At 40.0% G+C, this 26982-nt stretch overlaps 1 protein-coding gene across 2 annotated transcripts in view; it reads right to left on the bottom strand.

Moving 5' to 3' along the window:
- SUGCT (succinyl-CoA:glutarate-CoA transferase) overlaps positions 1 to 26982 on the bottom strand; it is an 827195-nt gene that overhangs the window by 102393 nt on the left and 697820 nt on the right. The window contains exon 13 of one of the 2 annotated variants that reach the window (XM_044245656.1): positions 12215 to 12278. The exons of the other annotated variant lie outside the window; for it this stretch is intronic. Within the exon in view, the coding sequence (XP_044101591.1) occupies positions 12215 to 12278 (64 nt within the window). The remainder of the gene's footprint in view (positions 1 to 12214; positions 12279 to 26982) is intronic. 2 annotated transcript variants of the gene reach the window in all.

Here is a 26982-nt window from a genome sequence, read left to right as displayed (position 1 = left end):
GAGAAACGTGGAGGTAAAGGACATTCATTGACCTTTGTTTAACACAGGTTGTTCAAAGTTGTTTGACAAGAGTCGTTTCTTGGTGGGACGATTATTAGGACCATAAGAAACCTACTGTGTCCACGGAGTATATTCTGGAAATGCTGCATGGTGTCTCTAATGTCCCCCTCAACAAACTTTTACTTTCTCATCTGGGATCCCTGAGTTATTATTTTCACCAGCACCTTCTGTTGGAGAACAACGCTGTTTGGGGCGGATGCTTTTATGATGCAGGGTCTCCACTGACTCTACACACAACACACATATCCGAGAGCTCCTAGTTGGAAGATGAACAGAGAGGCTGCTTTTGGCCTACGTCACACATCTGGCAGCAGTGACAGACCGGGGGGCTTCCTGGTCCCCACTGCGTGTCTTTGATTGGTCACCGTCGAATGCCCCATTAAACTGAGTTCCTTGTCAGCCTGTGCTTGGTACCAAGTAGATACTGAATAAACGTTCGTTAAGCAGAAAAATGACCTGTGTTACCGGATAGCCTAGAGAAATAGTCATGATTATTTCTACTGTTAATGTTTGACAGGTAAGTAGTAATGTGGAGAGATTTAGTTCCCCCTCAAGAGTCACTGCTCCTGCATATACTGTTAAGAGTTTATTAATGATCTACAATGCACTTCCGCTCACGCCTGTGTGCAGAGCCTTGGCCCATATTAATAGTTAATGACCGTAAGTTACGGGTTTGATTTTGGATTACAGATGAGATACGTCGGTGAGACAGACAAGGAAGAGGGTCTATACCTCCAGCTGTGACCTGCAGAACCAGGTTTTGAACTCAGGTCTCACTGGCTAAGCCGATATGCACTCCACACAGATACACTACCTGGACGCAGGAAAACACCTTAGAAGTTAGCTGCATTTTTTTAGTAATCATGTTTTTGTCGTGACAAAATATTGAGAACATAAAACCTACCAAACAGTTCTGTGGCATTAAGGACAGTCACACGGTGGCCCAACCATTACCACTATCCATTTCCAGAACTTTCTCATCTTCCATAACTGAGACTTTGTACGGATTAAACACGGATTCCCCAACTCTCCCTCTGCTGGCTACTAGAAACCACCCTTCCACTCTGTTCCTATGAACTTAACTACGCTAGGTACTTCACGTAAGTACCTAGCGTAAATACTTACAGAATTTGTCAGTGTTAACATTTAAATTCTTGCTCTAGAAAGAGTATCAACCACTCACTGGAACAACAATGAAAAATCATCTTAACTTTCTTATACCAACACCACATTTTTGCAGTTAATTAGTGTTACTCAAAAGGAATAGGGCTCTAACTTTAAAAACAAAATCAGTCCTCTGCGAGAAAGAGGAAATTTGCCTACACAGGGCATGGTCAGATCCCAGGAAAGACGGCAAATCCAGGTAAGTCTGGGTGGCAGTTTAAGATCTGGGTCTTTTGATGATTGAAATCTTCATATATGTCCCAAACATGTCTTTTTTTTCCCTTTTCAAACTGCTTTTCTGTTAATGTGTGAAAACAGTACAACTTGAGGGAAATGTAATCCACATGTTTTGGTGCATTTACACTTACATGCTCTTGAGACTATCAAAATGGCCTAACAATATATTTTCCAATAGCTTTTTTTTGTCTTTCATAGAAACACAGTTATAGCCTTGGTTAAAAACAAACAAACAAAAATAGAACACACACACACACACACACACAAACAAAACCTTAATCCCCAAAGGAAAGAGACTCCGTCGAAGTTCAAATTCTTAAAATGTAAGCATTCTTTAAATAAATTGCCAAGCTGCTCTTTAAATGAAACATTAAAGATACACATTAAGCGGCCTTCAGATTAAGGACTAGTGTTGTAAAGTAAAAACTCTGTGGTTGGGGACACCTAGGTGGCTCAGTTGGTTAAGCAGCTGCCTTCGGCTCAGGTCATGATCCCAGTGTCCTGGGATCGAGTCCCACATTGGGCTCCTTGCTCCGCAGGGAGCCTGCTTCTCCCTCTGACTCTGCCTGCCACTCTGTCTGTCTGTGCACTCTCTCTCTCTCTCTCTCTCTCTCTGACAAATAAATAAAATCTTAAAAAAAAAAAAAAACAAAAACTCTGTGGTTGGCCAAACTTAGGAGTTGGTAGTAACCAGGGAAAAGAGGACAGGGTTCAGGGATACCCAGACGTGGGTTCCCATTGGCCCCATGACACTCAGCGAGTGTCAGTTTTCCAATAATAATAACGAACGGCTTACTGAATTGTCCTGGAGATTAAATAACTGTGTCTATAAAGTGCTCATATCTCCACCATATATAGAGAAGGACTCGACAGAGGTTCACTTGTACTCCCTCGTTTCAAATTTGAATGTTCCACCACAATGAGGCCATCAAAATCTCTTCACAAACATATATTTGCTCATAGTACAGTGACCTCCATTTTATCCTTTACATTGAAAGGATGGAAAGTTCATTGGGAAAGAAGACAAGGCAAAGTGAGTTACTTGAGATCCGATGCAGACTTGGAGGGCCAGTCACAAAGAGAATGTAGGTTCGGTCTTTGAGGGGTTAATGGGGATATACTGAGGACATTCTTTAAATCTATGGGCAATTGTGTTTCCCCAGCTTGTTGGTACTTCACCTAGCAAACAGCTAAAATTACTAAAATATCTTGTGTTAACTTTTTCTTGCATTTTTAAGTTAATTAAAATTTGATTTTGCTTAATTCTTTGAAAGCATGTGGCTTCTTATGATAAATTGGACAGCAGGGTTCCTGGGAGCACTTTCAACAGACACAGGGCTCTGAGTAGCCCCCACAACAGTCCCATGGCCGCTGTGCCTTCTCTGATGTTCTCATGCAGGACAAGCTGGGGAAGTTTTTCAAGGTCCCTCACCTCTTCCCCCTCTATGCAGGGTCCTCATCTTACTCAGAGGAGGAACCCAGAGACACACTCATTGCTAATTCCATGGCAGATAACAACGCAACAACACAGAAATATGGTTCCCGAGAAGCTGACACATAATGACACACACGAGACAGCATCCACTTTTGCCGAAAAAGACATAAGCAATGAATCCACAGACCCAGGTCAAAGCCAAATAAATCCTTATCACTTGGAGGCAATGTGATAAATGGGATATTGCAACATGACCTATCGGTGGCATTAAGATTGCTGGAGGTTCTTGTTTAGCCCTTTTCTACCATTGCTTCACCCCCAACCCTTCCCGTTAATATCAATACAGCACTACATGCCTGGTCCAAATGAAACGATAATCCTCTTAACAAAAAATGGCTAACTCCATTGATATTTTCTCTGGCTAAGTCTTCTCTCTCTCTCTCTCTCTTTTTTTTTTTTTTTTGAGATCTATAAAAATTTATTTGTTTATTTGTCAGAGAGAGAGAGAGAGAAAGCTCAGCAGGCAGAGCAGGGAGGGGGAGAAGCAGAGCCCCCACTGAGCAGGGAGCCTTTTGTGGGACTCAATCCCAGGACCTTGGGATCACAACCTGAGACAAAGGCAAATGCTTAACCAACTGAGCCACTCAGGTGTCCCTCTGGCTAAGTCTTCTTAACAGGAGTATATCTTGACTATATCTCGAGTATATCTTAAGGAACCATATTTATTTATTTACTTATTTATTTATTTGAGAGAGATAGACATAGTGCGAGTCCAGGGTGAGGATGAAGGGAGAGAGAGAGAATCTTATGCAGGCTTCCTGCCCAGTGAGGAGCTGCATGCAGGGCTCGATCTCGGGACCCTGAGATCATGACCTGAGCCGAAAGCAAGAGTCACTTAATGGACTAAACCACCCATGCTCCCTAAGGAAGCATAGTTAAAGAAAACAATTCTTACATGGGATTCAGCACAACTGATACCTCTTCATGGACCAAAGACTTTCTACCTGCTAATGCTAGAGGAGAGCAAAGCCATCCCTCTTCCAGAGAGGACCAACCATGAATAAACCCAGAAATGAAGGCAAGCAAGTCACTTTCAGCTGAAGCCCACTTGGAGGCAAAATGATGTCACCTCTTGATTACCCGAGGTAAGTTCATAACATGGAAGTCCAAACCGAAAGATCATTCTAACCCTTTTGTGCTCTGATTTTACTTCTCCAGCCAGTTTGCATGCCTAATTATGTTTTTTTTTTTAAAGATTTTTTATTTATTTGTCAGAGAGAGAGAGGGAGCACAGGCAGACAGAATGGCAGGCAGAGGCAGAGGGAGAAGCAGGCTCCCCGCTGAGCAAGGAGCCCGATGTGGGACTCGATCCCAGGATGCTGGGATCATGACCTGAGCCGAAGGCAGCTGCTCAACCAACTGAGCCACCCAGGCGCATGCCTAATTATGTTTAAATAATGTATTCTCTAAAACCTTATCTTAAAGTCAGTATTTACATTTGACCCAGAAAAAGATTTCTCTGGGTGCCCAGTGACGGTCGGCTGCAGCTGCAACAGCAAGGACTCAAGCGTGGATCCCAGAAAGTGTCCACCCACCTTTCAGAACAAGCTAAGAAAAAAATGCTTGACCATCATTGAGCCTTCCCCTCTTCCTGTGGCTCTGTTTTTGTTTTTATTTTGTTTTGTTCTGATTTCTAGATTTTGGTTCAACATGCAGTGGTCTTCTCAGACGATTTCAAACACCTCTCACCTCAAAAGGATCATTCCGTATAGGGTTACATCAGAGAAAGCACCTCAAACAATGTGTAAATCCAATTAGAGATTCACCAGGAAAAATTCGTCAGCCACATATCGCTTTCTAAGAGTGAAAACAACTCTGCATCCCAGAACTTTATTGATAACTTAGGACTGCCTTGCAACAAGAGTTTCTCGTCTGTTAGACAGATTCACTTATCTTAGCGTCGAGATTGATGAGGACATGCTGAAGAGGAACAACTGAGATCTTGGCCACTTTCCCAGTCCCAACTAACAGGAACATGAATTCCCTGAGCATGAAAGCCCAGCTCTCACGAAATATTTCTTCCTCGTGGCACAGATAAGCATAGTTGATGGAGATCCCTAAGTCATATCAGCGACAGTAACTTGGCTCCTAGGGCTTCTCCAGTTCCTGATGGAACGACATTCCTGGAGATGCGATTCACTCCCCCCCCCCCCCCCGCTTCCTCCCTGCTCTCCTAGGAAGGGAAGTCACTGTGCTATTCATTTCTCACTAAAGTATAACAATGTCTACGACCCTGCCTCACTGTAACGGGACTGCCAGAGAAGGCTGCAGGCACTCAATGTCAAATCATCCGGGAATACACTGATTTATTTAACTCTCAGTACATTGCTGTGGGTTAAGGGTTTAATAAAGTTGAACATAATGGAGGACTTTGGGAAGTACCATGGCTAGTCTATTTGAAAATTCATTTCCCTGCCAGCTTTCTCTCATTCTGTTGACAGACTGTAGAACCTTGCTTTCATCTCTTTCCTCTCTTTACAGCTTAACCTGGTCCCTGAAGGAGTATGCTCTTTCTAGAAGATAGATTGAGCACTACACACAACATGAAAACTTTACACACTCTTCCTGTTGTCATCTGAAAGATTTTTCTACCTGGAAGGAATAACTTATCTCACCTTTCATTCTCAGACTGACTTTACATAGAATTCCTTTGGAGGACCAACATTTTTTAAACTTTATGGAGGGATATAAGCTGAAGCTTGGGTTCCTCTTAATTTTTCTTTCTCCCTGGTGACATCTGTGACAGCCTTCCCCATTGCTGTTAAACGTTATAGAAATTTAACTGCACTTTGAGGATATGTGATTTCAGAGACACTATCTGATTTTCTGTCTGAAGGAGAAAAGAGCTAAAAGCATCAGGGCAGCATGAAGGCTTAGCAAACAGAGAATGGGGACCACGTGAGGGACTAAGTGGTCACTCCATATAATGTGTGTACTCCAAACTGGAAACAAACTAAAGAAATAAAATAAATATATTTGAGATAACTTCCACAGGTGACCAGTCTGTTCATAAAAGAATGCATACTGCTAAAAATGGTCACAAATAATGTTTTTAATTATTTTCCCCAATAGTTTTCCATTCTAATCAACATCTAGAAAATGTCTATCAAGTGCTCAGTGGTGCTCATTTGACTTAAACGGATATAGTATCTTTGTCCTCCAGAAGCTTTACAAAAGATGTTCACCATTTATAAAGCCTTGCAAAACATTCAGAAATTAAAAAATATATATATGTCAGGTAATAAAATAAAGCACCACATTCAACTTTGGAAAAATTCACTGTCAAAGCCAGACCTCCATCGTCCAGGAAGTCGGCGACTCCTTTCGGCACCAAACACCAGCTAGGTAAATGTTGTTTGCAGGTTCCAAATAGGAATATTAAAATATTACGGGGAAAAGATTGAACAAAAGTTTTATTGGAAAGAGCTTAGAGCTGCTTGCTGAAAAACACAGACCAAGGTACCAGCAGGCAAGGGTTATTCAATTTCAAGTCATTTTGCATGCACAGAAGACGGCTTCCCTTTCACACTCACCACGAAAATACTTTCCAGAAATGCTGCAGGGATGGGCAACAGCAATGCATGGTCACAGGGAAGTCGCTGGAAAAAGGTTACGGTGAGAAACTTAAGAGTTACCCATCAAACTCTATTTCAGTGACATCCTTTGAAGTTTGGAACTCAAAACCAAGGCGGTTTGGCACCTACAGAGTACATGGAAGGACAGCGTGTTCCTCCCTGGCTAAAAGGCCAATGGGCAGCAGAATTATAAGAAGAAGATGCAAATGGCGAAGGGCTCAGTGGAAACTGGCAGTCCTCTGGAATATAATAACTAACGGGAGGTCTTTCCGCTCGAGTCACAAGTAAGGAGAATGTTTCTCTAACAGCCGGTCTCTGGTTGACGAAATTTTGTGTTATGACCTGGAATGTACCTCTTAACTTGGTAATAAATGAACCCCAATTGCTGTTGCTTTCACAGTTTAAACGTCAGGATGCTAGGAGCTTTGCAAAAACTTTTCAACTGAGTGAGAAGGCTTTTTGGAATTGCTAAAAGCCATCCGTGAGGACATCTGCCAAACCAGATCGCGGCTCCTACCCAAGCTCCTCTTCCAAGACCCTTCTCCTCTGGGGAGTAGGGACCTCAGACAGCTCAGCACACATCCCCTTTCCATGTTAATTTGGTTTTAGTTTGGGCATCAGCTCCGTGTTAGGTCTTATTCTTCTGGCCTCCACCTGCCTCTCCAGGGTGACTGAGGGTGAGCCTGGCCCCTCCGGGCTTCTCCCTGGGAGCCCGTCCTCAGCTCCTCTGTGTGCCAACACAGCCTCCTCACCACCCCTGCAGCCCACACCACACTGGCCCAAAGCACAGCTGCCCATTGCAGATGTGTCTGTTTACACTTCATTTCTCAGGGAAGCCTTCTGTGAGGCCACACCCCGGGGGAGGTCTCCCTGGTCCATACTCTCCCCAGCTATGGCTATAGTTCTCCGTGGAAACTGTCATCCCCTTGGCCCCATCCATTGTTCACGCTGCCCTCCCTGGTGAAGAGTAGCCCCACGAGCAGAATCACCAGAGCTCCACCTAGCATAGGGAAGACAACAGTGGAGGCTGTGTGTTTGAGCTTTGACTACTCAACTCAGTACTCAAATTACATAAGTTAATCAGGAGCAAATTAGTAGTACATTGTGCCCACTATGTGGATACTTCTGTCCCTCAAGTATAGTGGCCTGCCGCCCTCCTGGGGACTCTAGAACACCAGAATATTTAAGCCTGGCAGAGAGACACATCACACCTCTTCTCATGTACACCCCCACCGCTAGTGATTACTTCCTCTTAGTCTCTCTCCACCTTGACCTGTCAAATAGGCTTTAAAGTTCAAAGGAGAGAGTAGTTTAATGAACAGCATATGAGATAAAGAACAATAGTATTAGCCTAACAACAACTCACAGAGACAATGTATGAGCATAAACTAGTTTGCATGCTTTATCAAGGAAATGCAAATTTCTTCTTAAATTATTTCCTATTCATTGCAAGTAGTGAGAAACAATATGAAAAGGGGGGATGTAGCAATAGAGATAAATTAATAAAGCACATAGTTTAGGTCATACTACTCGCTTTACTTTAATATTGGTAATGATAACAAATATCGGAACAATGTAGTAAGTACTTACAGTAATTATTGAAGTAGCCAAAAGGAATTTTGAAGAGGTTAATAATTTCCCATCCCTGTTCATAGTATATTAAACATTGATTGATCAGTAGTAGCTTGAAGGTATGAATCAATTAGCAGTCTCCTAGGTGCGAGCTCTAAACTGAGAATCCAAGGGAATGGTGTGCATTTACACATCTTGGAAAAACAGTGCCATAAATGTTGTATAAGAATTACTGCTGTTCTTCAAAAGGCAAGTTTCCAGAAATGACCAAGGTAGAAAATGTTTCAGGCAGATCAGTGTAACGTATGGAAAATTGAGTAAAGTTTTCAGGAAGTTCATTTAATAACATAGGGAATATAAGTAAATAAATATAAATAAATAAACATAGGAAACAGAAATAAAACTACTTATTTTTAATTATTAGTTTAAAGTAACATTAAAGTAGTTTTAAGTAACATTTTACAGTATTATAAAGTAATATTTTACAGTAAAAATCCTGTAAAATAAAGATGTATATATATATATAGATGTGTGTGTGTGTGTGTGTGTGTGTGTGTGTGTATATATAGAACTACATTTAATGAATTCAAAAATATGTCTCCACTAGCTAACTAGAACACAATGTAGCATAATATCACTTTTAACTCCACTCTGGGCTTCCTGTTTTGGCAGATTCACCTCATTGAGGCATTGCAGGAGAATCAGTCATTTCTATTAGCATTCATGAGGTCTCCAATGGGGACATCCCTTACAAAGAAAGGCAGAACGATCATAGGTCAATACCTAGGTAAATACCTAAGTAAATACCAGTGAAGGGGGAAATCCACAGCAAACAAAAATAATTATTTACTGATAAATCCCCTTTGCATTTAATATCTCTTACCCTATATGCGTGGCCTCTTGATAGGATACAGGGAATTAGGAGACAGAATAGCAACTGATTCATGTCCATAAGCAGAATTGTCTCTCCCTTTGCTGGGGAGCCCAATGTGCCAGCAGCTCTCAAAAGACACTCAGATGCTAATTCCAAAAATAACCTAAACATATCCATGTCACCTGAAATCTGAGACTTGGTATAGTGACAGTTCTATAAAAGTTCTGTAAAAGAATATAAGTCAATAAAGCAGATATATCAAAAATATGCTTAAGCTCAATAGATATTAAAGAGGTGGAATTTTCCAAAGGGAAATAAAGGTAACGATAACACATAAAAAGGAGATAGCTGTAGATCTGAGAATTCTGTTGCAATAAATTGAATTTTGGGCCCCAGTTTTTGCCCCTCCTTGCGCCCATGTTTTCTTTCAGGTAGCTTTGTTGTTTCTCTTAAAAAGAGAGAAAGATTTCCCCACTCCTTGGAACACAACCTAAAACTTGGTTTGGCCATCAGAATGTGGACAGAAGGGTCTGTTGATTATGCATGGTGGTGTCTGTTTGCCTCCTTGCTCTTTTGCCATTGACACAAGAACGTGAGCAACGTGTGGGGCAGAGCTGAGTCCATCTCACAGAGATACCTGGCCAGACCTGCATCTAGAAGCAAAGCCGCCCAACCAAGTGTGGCCTTGGCTGACTGTCCTCCCCCTCGTGTACATGCATGGAATGAACAAATGCTTCTGTCTGGATGGTACGCAGATTTGGTAGTTTTCTGTTACACAGCATTATTCTGACAATAGCTAAGTGATACATTTACACATTAAAATGATAAAAAGGGTGAGCCTTTCCCTTAGGAATCTGGAAAAATACTTCTCTCTTCCCGAGATTGACTGTTCACTCTTTTACCAGGAAATCAGAAAATTCACATCTGATTGATCTAGAGAGTTACATCCAATGAGTTCCTTCTAAGTTGGCCACTGACTCACTTTCCTCCTTCCTATACTAACCATCGTGTTAATGTTCAAATGTTTACCCTTTCCTCTCATGTGCTGGGGATATTATTGACTGTGACCTCATCTGTAAACTTGTAGAATTAAATTACACCAGTGGTTCCTGAATGTCCTTTGGGTCCCAGGGATCCAAACAGGTGTCTGGAGGAGACAGCATGAGGGAAGCAGAGGAGGAAAAAGCTAAATGGTTGAAGTGCTAACCTCTCCACCAGCAAAACTCTGTTTTCATCTATCTTGGATATTGAGAATATTGAGATTTTACTTGGAAAATTAGTTCCTCTGCTTAGAAAGTAAAATTAAAAACCACTCAACAAAATGTTTTTTAATGTGTCCTCACACTGAAAACACTGTGCTTAGGGGTTTTGTTTCGGCCACTTCCGTCTCTTCATCACTACCGCCTTGAACCCTAACTTAAGATATGATCACCTCAACTTCCTGACGTACTCCCTGCGATAAGTTATAAATTATGCCATTTCATTCCCTGCATCAAATTAGAGTAAAACCACAACTGGTGGGGCCTCGGGCTCTGCCTTTCTGCAGTCTGATTTCCTGGCTCTTACCTCACCTGCCCATGTTGGCTTAAACACACCCAGCTCTTTCCCCCTCAGAGTCTTCTCCCAGGCTGGTGCCTTTGTTTGGAATACTCTTCCCCTACTCTTCCCATGTTGACTTCTTATTATCCTACAGTTTTCCATTGCTAAGCCACCGGGCTTTCACAGATCACTCAAACAAATGCAGGTCCCGTCTGCCTCCATCATTCTCCATGACTACATGGAAGTTGCGCCCTCTTCTTTGCACTCATCATGACTTACACTTATGGGAGCATTTGCTGGCTACTTTTATTATTTGACTTTCCATTGAGTATGAGCTCCATTATATTTGCATCTCCAGGACCCAAAGCCTTGCCTGGCATATGGTATATGCTCAATCACATGAATGAATAAGTGACTTCCTTAGCTTTTATCAACAGGCCTTTTTTTCACTACCACCTGCCTACGCTGTATAGTATTTCCCTGTTAACACGTGGCCCCAGTCTCTGATGTGCTCACAGCTGCGTTCTCTCTTAGTTACCTTCCTTAATTCATGTATGGTGTTCCTTCTACCCCTGCACATCAGAATTTTCCCTTTCAACTTGCTTTATTCACCATACCTCCCTCTTCTTATCCTTTTGGCACTGATGGCCACGATCGGATCTCTTCTAGAACATTATTACTAAGCTAATCCTGTATCTTAAAATTAGATTATACTTGGAATGAACTTAACCATAACAGTTACTCAATAAACGTGATCCGACAGAAGTAAATGCTCTATGCTATTTGTCTGAAGTGAGTGAGGGCTTTGGGGAATGCCCAAGTTTCAAGCATCGTAACCAGCATATAGTTTCAAGTAAACAATGACCGAAGTCCTAACTAATTTCATTATCCTTTGTCAGAAGAAGAGACAGAAATAAGTGTCTGGTTTGTGTATAGTCTAGGAAATAAGGACCCGAAGGACAAGAACGTGGCATGTCTTCCCAGTGGTGCTCCGAGCAGAGACAGCAGATCTGAAGAATGGTAACATTATGATCATTAGAGGAGTGAAGTCTGTGGGGGCCGGAGGCTGGTCATGAGCTCTCACAACACTCTGGATACTCTGAGAGTAGGCACGAGGCTTCTGGCTTCCGGAAAGAGAATTCTCCCAGAAGTGAAAAAGTTGGCATCTTGGCTTAGACCAAAATGTCTTAGTGAGTTTGTTTGGTATGAGTCAAGTTTAGAAAAATTCAGTGTATCCTGAGTGAAGTGAAAACATTTAGTTTCCTTATCTACAAAGCTGAGAGCCATACTGTAAACCACAGTTCAAAAGGAAAGGTCCCTGGCCTCAGACGTCAGTAGACAACAACTCCATGGTGCCCAGCTTCCGCCCTCATTTGTGAGAGGTGCCATCTCTATGGTTGTCTATCTTTGGCAATTAGATGATGTACTTTTGTGAGCAAATGATGACAAAAAATGGAGTCAGATAATATGAGCATTTCGGGTCACCAAGGCAATCGGACGTTCATTCAAGCCGAGACACAATTCTGTAGCTTCAGCATATGCTCGTGGGTGTGACGTAACTAGGGTTTCCCTTTTATCCAAACAAAGAAGTTGGATGACATCTCGATAAGCTAGGGGGTCACCAACTATCTGCAGCGATCAGCACAGGGAAAAATTCAGGAAGGAAGGGATTAAGGAAAATGACAAAAATTTTCAAACCTGGCACTGATATCTTCCCCACGGTTGGATGTTTCAACTCCATGATGAGGCCATTGTGTAACACCTTTAAATGTAAAAACAGACAGGAGAATAAATTATAAAATAAAACTATTTAGTCTCACGGAGTTTGAAAAGCCACCTATTTGGTCCATTGAAGAAAAGATATTGCAAAACATAAAGATATTTGGAATTTTAATTTGGAAGTAAATGTTTTATTTTATTTTTTTTAAGATTTTTTATTTATTTATTTGACAGATAGAGATCACAAGTAGGCAGAGAAGTAGGCAAAGAGAGGCGGAAGCAGGCTCCCCGCTGAGCAGAGAGCCCGCTGTGGGGCTCGATCCCAGGACCCTGGGATCATGACCTAAGCCGAAGGCAGAGGCTTTAACTCACTGAGCCACCCAGGCGTCCCTGGAAGTAAATATCTTAAATAAAAATATTTCTGTCCTCTATTAAACCAAGTGAAGTCAAAAAGAATTAGAAGATTCCAGGACTAGCAAACTGCATTTTTTAATAAAGTCTTCCCACTCTTCAAAATTTTATTTGCTCCTAAGTATAGGGTATGATTTTCCCCCCTTTCATCTATGTTTGATCCTCTAAATACTAAAGTTTGGCCTCTTCCTGCACTATCTCACTGCAGGACATGGCCAAAGTCAACTGCAGAAGGACAGAATGCGAGAAGAACCAGGACCTGGTAAAGGGCAGCCCATGGGGATGGTATATGTGTTCCCGGCAATGTATTCAGTAGAAGGTGTGGGGAGACAGACCAGTTTGAAAGGTGAACCAAAACTAGAAGGCCCAGTGGCTGCTGGGAGTGACAGATTCAAGGCTGCTCTTACCAGAGCCAGGAGTCCCGAGTGGACTCAGGTCAGACACTTGAGCAGGAGATGGAAACCAGACATGTTTTCAGTGATAAGACCATAACGATCAGACTAGATCTCAGAATGATGAGTCAGTAGGAGCTGGCAAGGAGAAAACTGAGGAAAACAACAACAGCAACAACAGAGACCCCATCCTAGAGGGCTGGTCAGACTCCCATGCACGGCGACCAGGATCAAGAACACGAGGCAGACTTGACCTCAGGGTTAAGACACAAGGCCAGTTACTAGGCCAGGGACATTCTATCAGGACTAGAGAAACAGAAATGCGCCTTGAAGTTGAATTGCTTGATCACTGGAACAGAGCTACCTAAATCCTTGGCTTTCAGTTTTCCTACGGGGTAAGTAGGAATCCAGAATGTGGCAAGGATCAAGAGTCCTCCAACTGAGGGTGGAGGATGGGATGAGGACTTGGAACTTGATTCTAGAACCTGAAATCTGAATTATGGGAGGCAAAACGTTTGGTCAAACACAAACGAAAATGCTACAAAAGTTGGTTTCCTTTGTTTATTTATTTATTTTTTTAACAACCGGAGGCTACCTGGGTATACTATCTCAAAGAACCCCTAAATTCAATTTACTATTCCTATTACTGAATGTTCACTGAGACATAAAAGGGCAGCTTACGTATGAATTGGTTTCACCTGTACTGCCTACCAAATGGAGAGCTTCTCTCTTCCCGTTCTGTGCAGGGATCTAAGGGGCAGAAGGGATTGAGTGGCACAGTAAACTTACGGACCAGGCTTTCATGCTAATATCCCAAAAAGCCACATGTTGTAATGGTTCTACAGGATTTTGAGCTTCAGGTAAAAACAAGATGTGCATATCCATACCCTCATCATAGTCTGTTCACACAGAGTTAAAAGAGCATGGAATTAAAAAAAAAAACAAAACTAACTAACAAAAATGATTTCTCCCTTGGACAACCCAGGGGAAAGAGGTCAAAATTCTTGGGCTCTCTCCAAGTCCAGGGAGCTTTTTGGTCATGTTACGGAATAAGCCAGTAAGAGAAGAGAACCTCGCAGGTGACATTTTAAGGTTAAAAGTATGACCCTGCTGGGTCTCAATATTCTGGGGCACCACTGTTTTCTTTGGGAATGGTCACCACCTTTGGGGCGATGCTCTTTAAACAACCCCGTCAACCCCCCCTCAGCGAGGGTGATGCCACACCATATGGAGATCCTTTCTAGGGATGCCTTGCCTCTCTTTTGGAATCACCAGCTTTGCACCCAGGAGCTGGCCAGAGAAAATTCTTGCCAGTGTTAGAACTGAGCTATAATTTAACTCTGGTGTGGCTCGTTCTCAGCACCCGCCCAGCACAGCCTCCTCCTATGTGGGTGTGGGGGCTAAATGCCAAGGCGAGGTGCTAAATCTCAGTTCTACTGAGGACAGGAACAAAAATACCAAGCTAAATTTCACTTGAAACAATTATCTGCACACTGAATCATTCTTCTCTTCTCCTATCTGTTGCCCTCCTGACTACCTCTTCGTAATAACACTGCAGTGCTACTCACAAAAGACAAAAGTGAGTGTTCCTGAGCTAAATATAACTTAACTGATACTGTTGAAATTAATTAACGCTGAATTCTAATCGTGGTGGAAACGTTAAGTGTCAAACGTGAAAGGGTAGTTGGTAAAGGTCAAGGGACATACGTCAAAGTTTTGTGCCAGCAAAACCTCGCAGTTGATTGAAGTTTCTTGGGGAAGCAGCTTAAAGAAGGTACTTCCTTCGGCCCTCCCCTCATTACTGTTTGTATATGACTTTCCTGAGAGGAAACTTTCTAATCCAGCCTCATCACTTCCCTTGCATCGAAAATCACTCAGTTTCAGGCAGAAATATAAATCGTTCCCATGCTTGGCACAGGAAGTTAACTGCAGCTTTTCATTTGCTATAGCATTTGTACAGTTAGGAAATAAATGGGCTAGCCTGTGCCCCCATCTTCAGAAAGCACGGGCCGATTCCCCTGCTGGGTCACCAGGCACTTTTATGGAAAACCGCGAGTCGATACAATTCCATAGGCTTCCTTCGTGAATCAGGTCAGATGATCTCGGGGAACAATTGAAGCCGAGCCCTGCTGTCCCTGGAAACCCTGCCTAATGACTTGGAATCTTGGAAAACTCTCCAGCCTTGTTTGTGGGACGAGTCCTGCTCTGTTTAGCAACATATTCGAGAATCTCAGAACCCAGGCAGTCTGTCTGAATTTCAGCATAAATTTCTCCTCCTGAACTTCAAGTGTATTGTCTCTCCCTAACTTCATTGGAAACGCAGGACCTTGGCATGCACCAGCATTCGGATAACATTTCCTTGGCAATGGTGACAAAATGTTCCCCGTTCCTTTTCTCACCAGGGCTCAACACCCTAAACTCTATTACCTTAACCTAGAAATTCAGATTGAAAGTGTTTCATTTTCTGACCACTCACAATGGAATGGGGACCTCAGCTCTAGAGGACTCTGATACCATTTTCTCTTAAGGCAATATCATGGCTGGAACCCCTCCGCCTGGCTATTTGGAGCGTTTGGGGTACACATTTAGTTATTTTTAAATGAGGGAAAGAACCTTCCCTAGAACTTTGCACTGAATGTTGTCCTTCTTTTCCTTATTTTATTCTCCCTAGATCTCTTATGGTGGGGTAGCTCTTCTAAATTTCCTTTTTTCTCCTTATAATTGCAAAAGCCTATTCCTGACAAGAATAGAATTGTAGTGAGTGCACCAACCTCTTTAGCAAAGTATCAGGCCGATTTAAAATAAGGTTTTTCTTTCTTCTTCAAGAGTTTCACAGATTGACAGCCTAATGACAGAGTCAAATGGTAATGTATTAATGATGGGGGTGGGGGAAGGGTAAAATGTATACCTTAAAGTGATGTGGGAAATAAAAGTTTAAGTAGGAAAGTCTTTTGAATAGTCCTATAGCAGGAGTGGCAGACCCAGTCTGTAATACAGCACTAACAAGAAAAGAAATGTTAAAAATAAAAAAGCAATACCCACTCTATAGGTGGTAAAAATCTCTAAGGAAAGCAAGAGCTCTGGGTCAAGAGTAGAAGTAGCAAAATATACACAAAGGAAAAGAGACAGACTGCCGGCATTAAGTGACATACACGAATGGTATGTGTAAAGATCATATTGAAAATCAATATAATCCCACAAATGACATTAACCGTGTTGTGCGATAGCGAACTGACCTACCCCAACTTTGAACAGAGATGTGACCTATTCATTCCACTGAACAAACATCACAGAGCACCTATATATTAGACAATAGGATGGGGCTGGCAGTAAAAAGATGAATGAACTTGCATTCAAAGTGCCTGTAATTAGAAGGGAGGGTTGGGAATAAGAGACCTGAGCCAATTTTTACAACAGTTTAAGCTCCACGTGAAGGAGCAAAATCCAATAAGTAACAAGTAAGTGACTTTGTCTATCTTGGAAAGAAGCTGCAGGACCTAGTAAAAGGCACTGCACAAAGATAGAATCAAAATAAAATGCCAGGTTAGCAACTGCAAGGAAAAGTATAATATCAGCAGTTATCACCCACAAAACTCCTTAAGGGTCAGACATTGTGTTACAAGGGAAAGAGCTGTCTCCATCCAATCGTCTCATTAAGTCGACCAGGCAGGAATTATTCTCATCTACATTTCTACTGATAGGTGATGGAAGCCTAAAGAGGTTGAGAACTTGCTCAAGGTTCACAGTTAATAAATGGTTGACTCTGGATTATAATTAAGGTATGTCTGACCCTAACCTCTTAGCCAGCTGGAGACTCAGTAAAAGAAAAGAAAAAAAAAAAGTCAAGCATACTTTGATTTACCATTAAAATAACTAGCTGATGGGGTCAATTCTGTAAAACAAATTAGTCAATTTGCTAGGGAAAGAAAATCAGCCAAATGGATTGCTTGGCATCATGTAGCCCAATTAGTTAATAAACTGAGCTGCTCCCTTCCTGGGAGCCAAGGCTACCACAGATACAGAGGCTCTGAAAAGTGGAAGGATTTTGGCCCCAGCCTGGCTCAGATTTTGAAGGGAACAGACCCAGCAGGTGACCTTGGGCAAGGCACTTACCTACTCTGAGGTTCAAAACCCTCCTCAATAAGAAGGTAGCAATAATATCTCTTTCTCAGGAGTTCGTAAGGATTAAGTAAGATATGAGAATAAAACAGCAAGCATAGCACCTTGGACAGAGTAAACTCACAATTAATGGCAACTAATTATCATTATCATTAGACTGGGTTCAAACTCCATCTCCACCAAGGACAAACTGTAGGGCTTTAAGGTGCATTCATTCATGTAACAAAAATAAACACATTAACAACCACGATTAATAATCAATAAGCATTAAATGCATATTACTGTTCCAGGCATTATTAAGTGTTGGGAAAAAAAAAAAAACTAAGTCGCAGAACAAGCAAGGTCCTTACCCTCCAGAAGCTTACAGTCTTCTAAGGCATATTTTTTAATTAAATGGTAACCACCAGACTGCTATTTTTACTTAAAAATATCTGTTTAGGGCGCCTGGGTGGCTCAGTGGGTTAAGCTGCTGCCTTCGGCTCAGGTCATGATCTCAGGGTCCTGGGATCGAGTCCCACATCGGGCTCTCTGCTCAGCAGGGGGTCTGCTTCCCTTCCTCTCTCTCTGCCTGCCTCTCTGCCTACTTGTGATTTCTCTCTGTCAAATAAATAAATAAAATCTTTAAAAAAAATATCTGTTTAGTTCCCTGCTATATCCCCAGTGCCTTGAACATTACCGGGGACTATCTGATAGATGATAAATAATATTTTTTAAGTTTTTTTTTAATATTTTATTTATTTATTTGACAGAGAGATCACAAGTAGGCAGAGAGGCAGGCAGAGAGAGAGAGGAAGAGAAGCAGGCCCCCTGCAGAGCAGAGAGCCCAATGTGGGGCTTGATCCCAGGACCCTGGGATCATGACCTGAGCTGAAGGCAGAGGTTTTAACCCACTGAGCCACCCAGGTGCCCCAGATGCTAAATAATATTTTATTGGGTTTAACAAATCACATTTATTTATTCATTTATTTAATTAACTAACTAATTAAATTGAATTAACTAAGTAGCAAGTGGTTCCTTTTGGTTTCTTCATTTAGTGGAGGGTGTTGTCTCTTTTAAAATTTTAATAAATCCCTAGATTTCTCTAGACATGAAAATATTTTACTGGCTTCCCAAAATATACTCATTTGTAGGAACTTAGTCATCAAGTTCTAATGTCACTTTGCCACAATTCCCTCAGCTTCCTAAAGTTTTCCAAGTATCTGGAATCTGCCCTAGGTATAGGGACCCTATCCGAAAACACTGCAGAGGCCAAGAGGAGAAGCTCCTTGAGGACCATGGTCAATAAGAGTGAAGAAAAGCCAGAAAGGGGGATGCAGGAATTCAACAGAAACAGTGGACACATGAGTTATACGTGTGAAGTGAATCTACCGCACTTGAAGAAAATAATGATAGTATTCTTCCTCATTGGGAAAACTCAGAAAACCATTCCCCAAACAGACATGGATATCTTAGAAAGCAACAAAGTGTTCCAATGATCTCATTCATTCCATGGTCCTTTATCACTCAGTCATTCCTGTAGAGGAGAACAGCTGTGGTAAAGTTTCAATAACTGAAGGCATAACATACAACTAATACGCTGAAAGTTAATTCAACTCTCCTGGAAAAAAATGCAAATGTAACACACAATTCATGAAAAAAGTGAATAAGTAAATCTCTAACTTAGATCATGGAGAGCAGATTTAAGTGCTGACACTTTCTTTTGTCTTACTCCTTTTGAAACAATTGCTATCACTAAAATTACTCTGGTGTTAATGCACATGACACAGCCTTTCCCCCTCCTTTTTCTAATGAAAAACACAAATATTAGTCTTTCAAAGAGCTATTCTAACATGTATGTATAGTTTAATGAGAACATGTAAAAACTTAAGAACATTATTACCCAAGTGTTTCCAGCCCCGATTTTGTCCCAATTATCCCTCTTCTATCCCCAAATAATCATCTCCTGATTTTTTAAAATTATCCTTCCTTTTTTTCATTCTTATATCCTGTATGTTTTTGTCTCTAAGAATTTAGTGCCTGTTTTCACCCATTTATAAGATTTATATCAATGAAATCATGTGTATGTATTCTTCTCTGATTTGCTTTTTCTCTTTAACCTGGTTTTTGAGACTCATCCATTTTGAAGTATCATGGCCATGGGCAATTACAGCCACTAATGTAAATTATGTCATTATATAGATATATCATAATTTATTAATTCATTCTGCTCTTACATTGCTTTCAGTTATTTTGCTACAACAAACACTGCTGTCATACTAAACATCTCTTCATGCAACAATGACTCTAGGGCACAAACCTAGACACCAGGTACATGTATCTTTAATATTAGGTAACAGCATTCCTACCAGTAGTGAATATTATTTGCCAATCTAATCACTTTGCGATGCTATCTTACTGAAGCTTTAACTTGCATTCTCTTGATTACCAATGAGACTGAATATATTTTCCCTGCTTTTTATTTCCCCTTCAATGAAATGTTTGTTCATTTTTTTCTATTTGCTTAATTATCTTTTCTCACTGGTTCATGAGTTCTTTATGTATTCTGGTTATGAATCATTCATTGGAACATAAATTGACAATATTATGGCTTTATTTCTCACTCGTTTTGTGGTGTTCTGACAAACAGAAGTTTTTACTTTCAGCTTTCTGAAATTTATTGAATTTTCCCTTTATGTTCTGTATCTTTTATGACATATTTTAAAAATTCTTCCCAACTCTAGATGATAGGATAGTCTCCTAAATTTTCCTATTAAAATTTTAAAACATTGCCCTATTTATTTTTTATTTTTTTCCAATTTATTTATTTTCAGAAAAACAGTATTCATTATTTTTTCACCACACCCAGTGCTCCATGCAAGCTGTGCCCTCTATAATACCCACCACCTGGTACCCCAACCTCCCACCCCCCCGCCACTTCAAACCCCTCAGATTGTTTTTCAGAGTCCATAGTCTCTCATGGTTCATCTCCCCTTCCAATTTACCCAAAAGCACATACCCTCCCCAATGTCCATAACCCTACCCCTCTTCTCCCAACCCCCCTCCCCCCAGCAACCCACAGTTTGTTTCGTGAGATTAAGAGTCACTTATGGTTTGTCTCCCTCCCTATCCCATCTTGTTTCATGGATTCTTCTCCTACCCACTTAAGCCCCCATGTTGCATCACCACTTCCTCATATCAGGGAGATCATATGATATTTGTCTTTCTCCGCTTGACTTATTTCACTAAGCATGATACGCTCTAGTTCCATCCATGTTGTCGCAAATGGCAAGATTTTGTTTCTTTTGATGGCTGCATAGTATTCCATTGTGTATATATACCACATCTTCTTGATCCATTCATCTGTTGACAGCATGGTACTGGCACAAAAACAGACACATAGACCAATGGAACAGAATAGAGAGCCCAGAAATAGACCCTCAACTCTATGGTCAACTAATCTTCGACAAAGCAGGAAAGAATGTCCAATGGAAAAAAGACAGCCTCTTCAATAAATGGAGTTGGGAAAATTGGACAGCCACGTGCAGAAAAATGAAATTGGACCATTTCCTTACACCACACACAAAAATAGATTCAAAATGGATTAAGGACCTCAATGTGAGAAAGGAATCCATCAAAATCCTTGAGGAGAACACAGGCAGCAACCTCTTCGACCTCAGCTGCAGCAACATCTTCCTAGGAACATCGCCAAAGGCAAGGGAAGCAAGGGCAAAAATGAACTTTTGGGATTTCATCAAAATCAAAAGCTTTTGCACAGCAAAGGAAACAGTTAACAAAACCAAAAGACAACTGACAGAATGGGAGAAGATATTTGCAAACGACATATCAGATAAAGGACTAGTGTCCAAAATCTATAAAGAACTTAACAAACTCAACACCCAAAGAACAAATAATCCAATCAAGAAATGGGCAGAGGACATGAACAGACACTTCTGCAAAGAAGACATCCAGATGGCCAACAGACACATGAAAAAGTGCTCCATATCACTCGGCATCAGGGAAATACAAATCAAAACCACAATGAGATATCACCTCACACCAGTCAGAATGGCTAAAATCAACAAGTCAGGAAATGACAGATGCTGGCGAGGATGCAGAGAAAGGGGAACCCTCCTACACTGTTGGTGGGAATGCAAGCTGGTGCAACCACTCTGGAAAACAGCATGGAGGTTCCTCAAAATGTTGAAAATAGAACTGCCCTATGACCCAGCAATTGCACTACTGGGAATTTACCCTAAAGATACAAACGTAGTGATCCAAAGGGGCATGTGCACCCGAATGTTTATAGCAGCAATGTCCACATTGCCCTATTTATAATAAAAGCTCATGGCAAGTCAAGGATTGAGAGGAATTACCTTAGCTTGATTAAGATTGTCTACAAAACCCCTGAAGACAACATGATATTTAATGCTAATAAACTGAAAACCTTTTCTCTAATGCTGAGAACAAGGCAAGGATGTCTGCTGTCACCACTCTTATTCAGCATATTACTAGAAGTTCTAGCCATGAAAATAAATCCAGAAAAAAGGCATAATCTGCTTAAGATATAGAGATTGTAAGGGAAAAATAATAGAATAAGTAAATGTACAAGGGAGAAATATAGAAAGAAATATAATAAAAGGAAGTAATCACACAGATGCCATGCTGGTCCACATAGAAATCCTGAAGAATAAATGAGGAAGTAATAAATAAATAATAAATAAATACTTTTGGAAGTAATAAATAAAAAAAAGTAATAAACATTCCCGCATACCGACAATGAACATGAGGAAACAAAATGAAAACCATGATGCCATTAACAATTGCTAAAAATAAATGAAATGTTTGGATACCAACTCAAATACAGGTGTAGCCTCTGGATCCCAGAAATTACAAAATGCTGATGAGAGAGATCAAAGGTCACCTAAACGAATGGAGAAGTGTACTGTGTTCTTGGATTTGAAGACTCAACATCGTGAAGATGTCAAATCTCCTCAAATTTATCTATGGGTTTGATGTAATTCTTACCAAAATCCCAGCAGAGTTTTTCTTTAGATGTAAAAAATCTTATACTAAAATTTATATGGAAAGACACAGACCTTAGAATAAGCAATCTTGAAAATAAGAGTAAAATGAAAGAGACCCAGTGTCCCAGATATTAAGGTATACTGGATAGATGCTATATATCCTATAGGTACTTACAGAGTATGATAATGGAATAGAATAGAGAACTCAGAAATATATCCATACAGCGTACGCCCAGATAATTCTGGGAAAGGTGTAAATGCAATGAAGAAAGGACAGCTTCTTAAACAAATGGTACTGGAACAATCAGAAGAAAAAAGAAAAATCTCAACCTAAATCTCATTCCTTATATAAAAAATAACTTAAATGGATCATGGACTTCAATGTATAATTTAAAGTTCTAAAATTGTAGAGAAAAATCTTTAATATTGCTTAGCAAAGACTGTGTGCAAGGGATGGGAAAAAAGCTACAAAATGAGAGAAATATTTGCAAGCCGTATATCTGACAATGGACTAGTATCTTTTGTGTGTGTGTGTGTGTGTGTGTGTGTGTGTGTTTATCACTCTTATCACTTAACAGTAAAAAAAGAAAAAATCCAGTCAGAAAATAGGCAAAGGCTAGTACTTGGATGGGAGACCGCCTGGGAATACTGGGTGCTGTAGGTTTAGGGGCGCCTGAGTGGCTCAGTGGGTTAAAGACGCTGCTTTCAGCTCAGGGCATGATCCCAGGGTCCTGGGATGGAGCCCCACATTGGGCTCTCTGCTCAGCCGGAGGCCTGCTTCTCTTCCTCTCTCTCTCTCTGCCTACTTGTGATCTGTCAAATAAATAAATAAAATCCTAAAAAAGAAAAGAAAATAGGCAAAGGCATAAACAGACATGTTGCCCAAGGAGATACATAGATGGCAAATAAGCACATGGGAAGATACTTAATATCATTACCCATGAAGGAGATATAAACTAAAAGCATAATGACACAATACCAATGGCTAAAGTTTTAAAAAAGGACACCAAACATTAGGAAACAGAAACAGGATCACTCACACAATTTTGTGGAGAATGTCAGACAAAAATCTGCATATAGCAAATAACATGGAGGACATAGAGAGATGGAGAGAAGGGAGTTGAGGGAAATTGGAAGGGGAGGTGAACCATGAGAGACTATGGATTCTGAAAAACAATCTGAGGGTTTTGAAGTGGCGGGGGTGGGGGGGTGGAAGGTTGGGGAGCCAGGTGGTGGGTATTATGGAGGGCACGTATTGCATGGAGTACTGGGTGTGGTGTATAAACAATGAATTCTGTTTTGTTGAAAAGAAATAAAAAATAAAAATAAATTTTTAAAAATCTGCATATGAATATTCATAGCACCTTTATTTGTAATCGCCCAACACTGTGAACAGCAGAGAGGTCTTTCAACCCGTAAATCATGAAGCTAACTGCGGTACAGCATAGAATGGAATACTCTATACTGGAAGTAAGAAGAAACAAGCCATTGATTCCCACCACAGCCTGGATGAAGGTTGATGGAATTGTGCTGAGTGTAAAGAGCCAATACCCAAAGAGTACATAGTGTACGGTTGATTCCATTTACACAGCATTCTCAAAGTGAGGAAATTCCAGAAAGAGGCAACGGATTCTGGTAGAGGATTCAGGAAAGATGGCTGCTGAATGGTTTTCAGGGCAGTAGGAGGGATTTCGTGATGGAGCTGTTAGTATCTTGACTGTATCCATGGTATTACCCTGGTTGCTCTGATGCAAGGTAGTTTGGCAAGATGTTACTATTGTCGACCTGGGTAAAGGCCACCCAGGATCCCTGTACTAGTTCTTACAACTACATGAAAATCTATAATTATCTTAAAAATAAAATTTAATATTTTTTTTAAATTTTGGTCTTCCATATTTTGCTTTTGGGAAAAACTGGAATTGAATTTCACATATGATGTGGGAAGGGATTCAATTTCACTTTTCCCCCAGAGCCATTCGGAGCAGTCTCCTTCCTTTCCTCATGAATCTGTAATACCAGCTCTGGGGTAGATCACTTCTATACATGTTAGGGCTGCTCCTGGGCTCTCTGTTCTGTCCCGTGGGTACATTTGTCTACCCCGTGGCCAATACCACACTGACCAAATCCCTCTCTTTCATCATAAGGACCAGTGTTTCATTTGGCAAGATCCCCACCACACCTCTGCCTTGTTCTTTGTCTTCAGGGGTTCTTGGACCTTTGCTCTTGTCTATAAATTTTAAAGTCAGCCTTTCAGGTTCAAGGAAAACCCTACTGGGCAGAAATAACATCACTACAATATTATCTTACTACCCATTAAATGTTTACTTTAATAATTTCAATTTATTTAAGTCATTTTTAATATGTTTTATAAAGTGTTAGCATTTTTCATAACGGCTTTGCTCATTTTTCATTAGATTTGTCCCTTATAAAAGCAGTCCATGTTAGCTGCCAAGGTGAAATGGATCTTTTTTTTTTAAGTTGCTCTTATTGCTATTATATAGAAATAAAATTTACTATAAAATTATATCTGGCAAACAGTCTTATTAATAACTCATTTGTAGATTCTTTTGGTTTTCTATAAAATTAATGATATCATCTCTGAATAAGTCTAGTTTTGTTTTTCTGTTCCAAATCATACCTTTTATTCTGTTTTCTTATATTATATCATTGGCTAGGACTAACAGTATATTGATAGTGTTAGCAAAAAACATTTTTATCTTGTTCTCAATTTTAAAGGAAATATACTTAATGTTTCATCATTATTTTTGCACCAAAGCACTGCAGGCACACTGTATTAGGCTACAGAATATATTCCTAGTTTGTTGAGAACTTTTATCATAGATGTTGCCTTTTATCAATTTTATCCATTTATTAAAAGAATCACATTATTTTCCTCCATTAATCTGTTGACATGATGAATGAATGAATTTTCTAATACTGAATCAATCTTACATTTTAAGAAAAAAATAAGTTTTGAATTTTATCTGCTAATGCTACCATTTTTTTGAATCTACCTCGTGAATGAGAATGACATGCAATTTTCCTTTCTTGTTTTGCTCTTGAGTCTTAAAAACCAGAGTAATTCTTACTTCATTATGTGAGCTGCAGTAAACCCTTTTTTTCCTATTTTCTGAAAGCATTTGTGTAAGATTGGAATATCTGGTCCTGGTGGAAACTCACCTGCATACTCTCTCTTTGGGGCTGGTGTTTTGCTAGTGAGAAGATTTTTCATTACCAGTTTATTCTTTGATTCAATATAGGGAATTTTAGGTATTCTTTTTTTTTCCTTGAGTAAGTTTCAATAATGCATATTTTCTGGGAGTTTAACTACACCAGCTTTTCAAATTTGTTGTCCTAAAATTTTACATTACTAATCATATAATTTTAGAATTATTGCATCTTTTCAGTGAATTGAACTTTTTATTATTATAGGCTAGACTTCTATAGTAATGCATTTTGTTTTAAAGTCTGAACTAACATTATTAAAGCTACATGAGCTTCATTTTGGTTTGGTTTGTCTTCATGTATCATTTTGTGCCTTTACAATAAATCTTTCTAAGTTTTACGTTTTAGGCAAGTCTCCTGAAAATAGAAAATCACGGGACTTAGCCAGTCTTTGAATTGGAGGATTTAGTACATTTACATGGGAATCAGGATTATTAATAAATTTGAATTTATTTCTAGCACCTTAATACTTAGGGCTCTCTTTTTGTCACACTTATGAAAAAGAATCTCATCTTGCCTTGTTTGGGATTAGCTGAGATTGTTTTCCCACACTCCATTTTCCCCATATTTACTGGTTTGGAAGATGCACACCTATGCTTTTCTTTTCCCCTACAAGTTTTAACATACCCATTTAAATTAATAAAATACAAATCTGGTTAATAGCTACCCAGTTATCCCCATGCTAATTTATAATCCAGATATTCCCAAACTTTCTCTGCTCCCTGTGTCTGTAATGTCTCAGTAATTTCTTCACAGTGCCCCAAGGCAAAAAGAAGAATCTTTGGTTTTATTAACTAATTTCATTTTGTTTATTAAGTAATTAGGTCAAAACAACCTATCACGTATTTATATCCTAACAATTTGGGAGCTATCTGAAAAAAGTAATAGATTTAAATTGAAGGAAGAAATAATAATTTTGTTTCATTCTCCAAAAACCACAATTATTTTCTTGTACCACATGTGCACTTGTTAGGCACTATACAACTTCTCAAATCTTGGAATAAAATGATACATTTCCACCCTTATTTCTTGTTAAGTATGTATTTTCTTCTGATATTCGGGTTTTTTTTTTCCATAGAAATATCCATTGGAAAACTCAGTTTCATACAGATAAGATGGAATCGAAAGGAGCATAATGAATTCAATATGGAAACCGTGAACAGCCTTGAGCTAGCATTCCATGCTGCATCCAACAGATGTTGCTCTGTCTCTCTAGAAATTTCTCGTAACTTCTGGTTCCCCTGTGTGTTCACTAGGATGCTTTGGGTGCTTCAATAAATAGCTTGGGAACAACAGTTCAATGTTCTTGTTGCTCTATATTTGAGTTCTCTCTCTCTCTCTTCTTTATAATTCAAAACTCAGACAATATCAATACTATTTTTCATAGTCAAGGATTTTTAGCTTACCATATTTGGGGCTCACTGTTTTTTTTTTTTTTATTTGTAGACTTTCCTGAACCAGTTGTATTCCCTCTACTATGAGATGTTCTTTAGAATTCCCTTAGTCCTCTGTTCATAATAAATCCTCTTTGTTTTTATCCTCTTAGAAGTTACTTAATTTCCCCCCATTCTGAAAGATGCCTCTACCGGTTATACAC

The sequence above is a fragment of the Neovison vison genome, chromosome 4 (assembly GCF_020171115.1).
Source record: "Neovison vison isolate M4711 chromosome 4, ASM_NN_V1, whole genome shotgun sequence".
In the NCBI taxonomy this organism is placed as follows: Eukaryota; Metazoa; Chordata; class Mammalia; order Carnivora; family Mustelidae; genus Neogale; species Neogale vison.
Note: the sequence above shows the minus strand (reverse complement) of the source record. Positions and strands in the feature narration are given on the sequence as shown.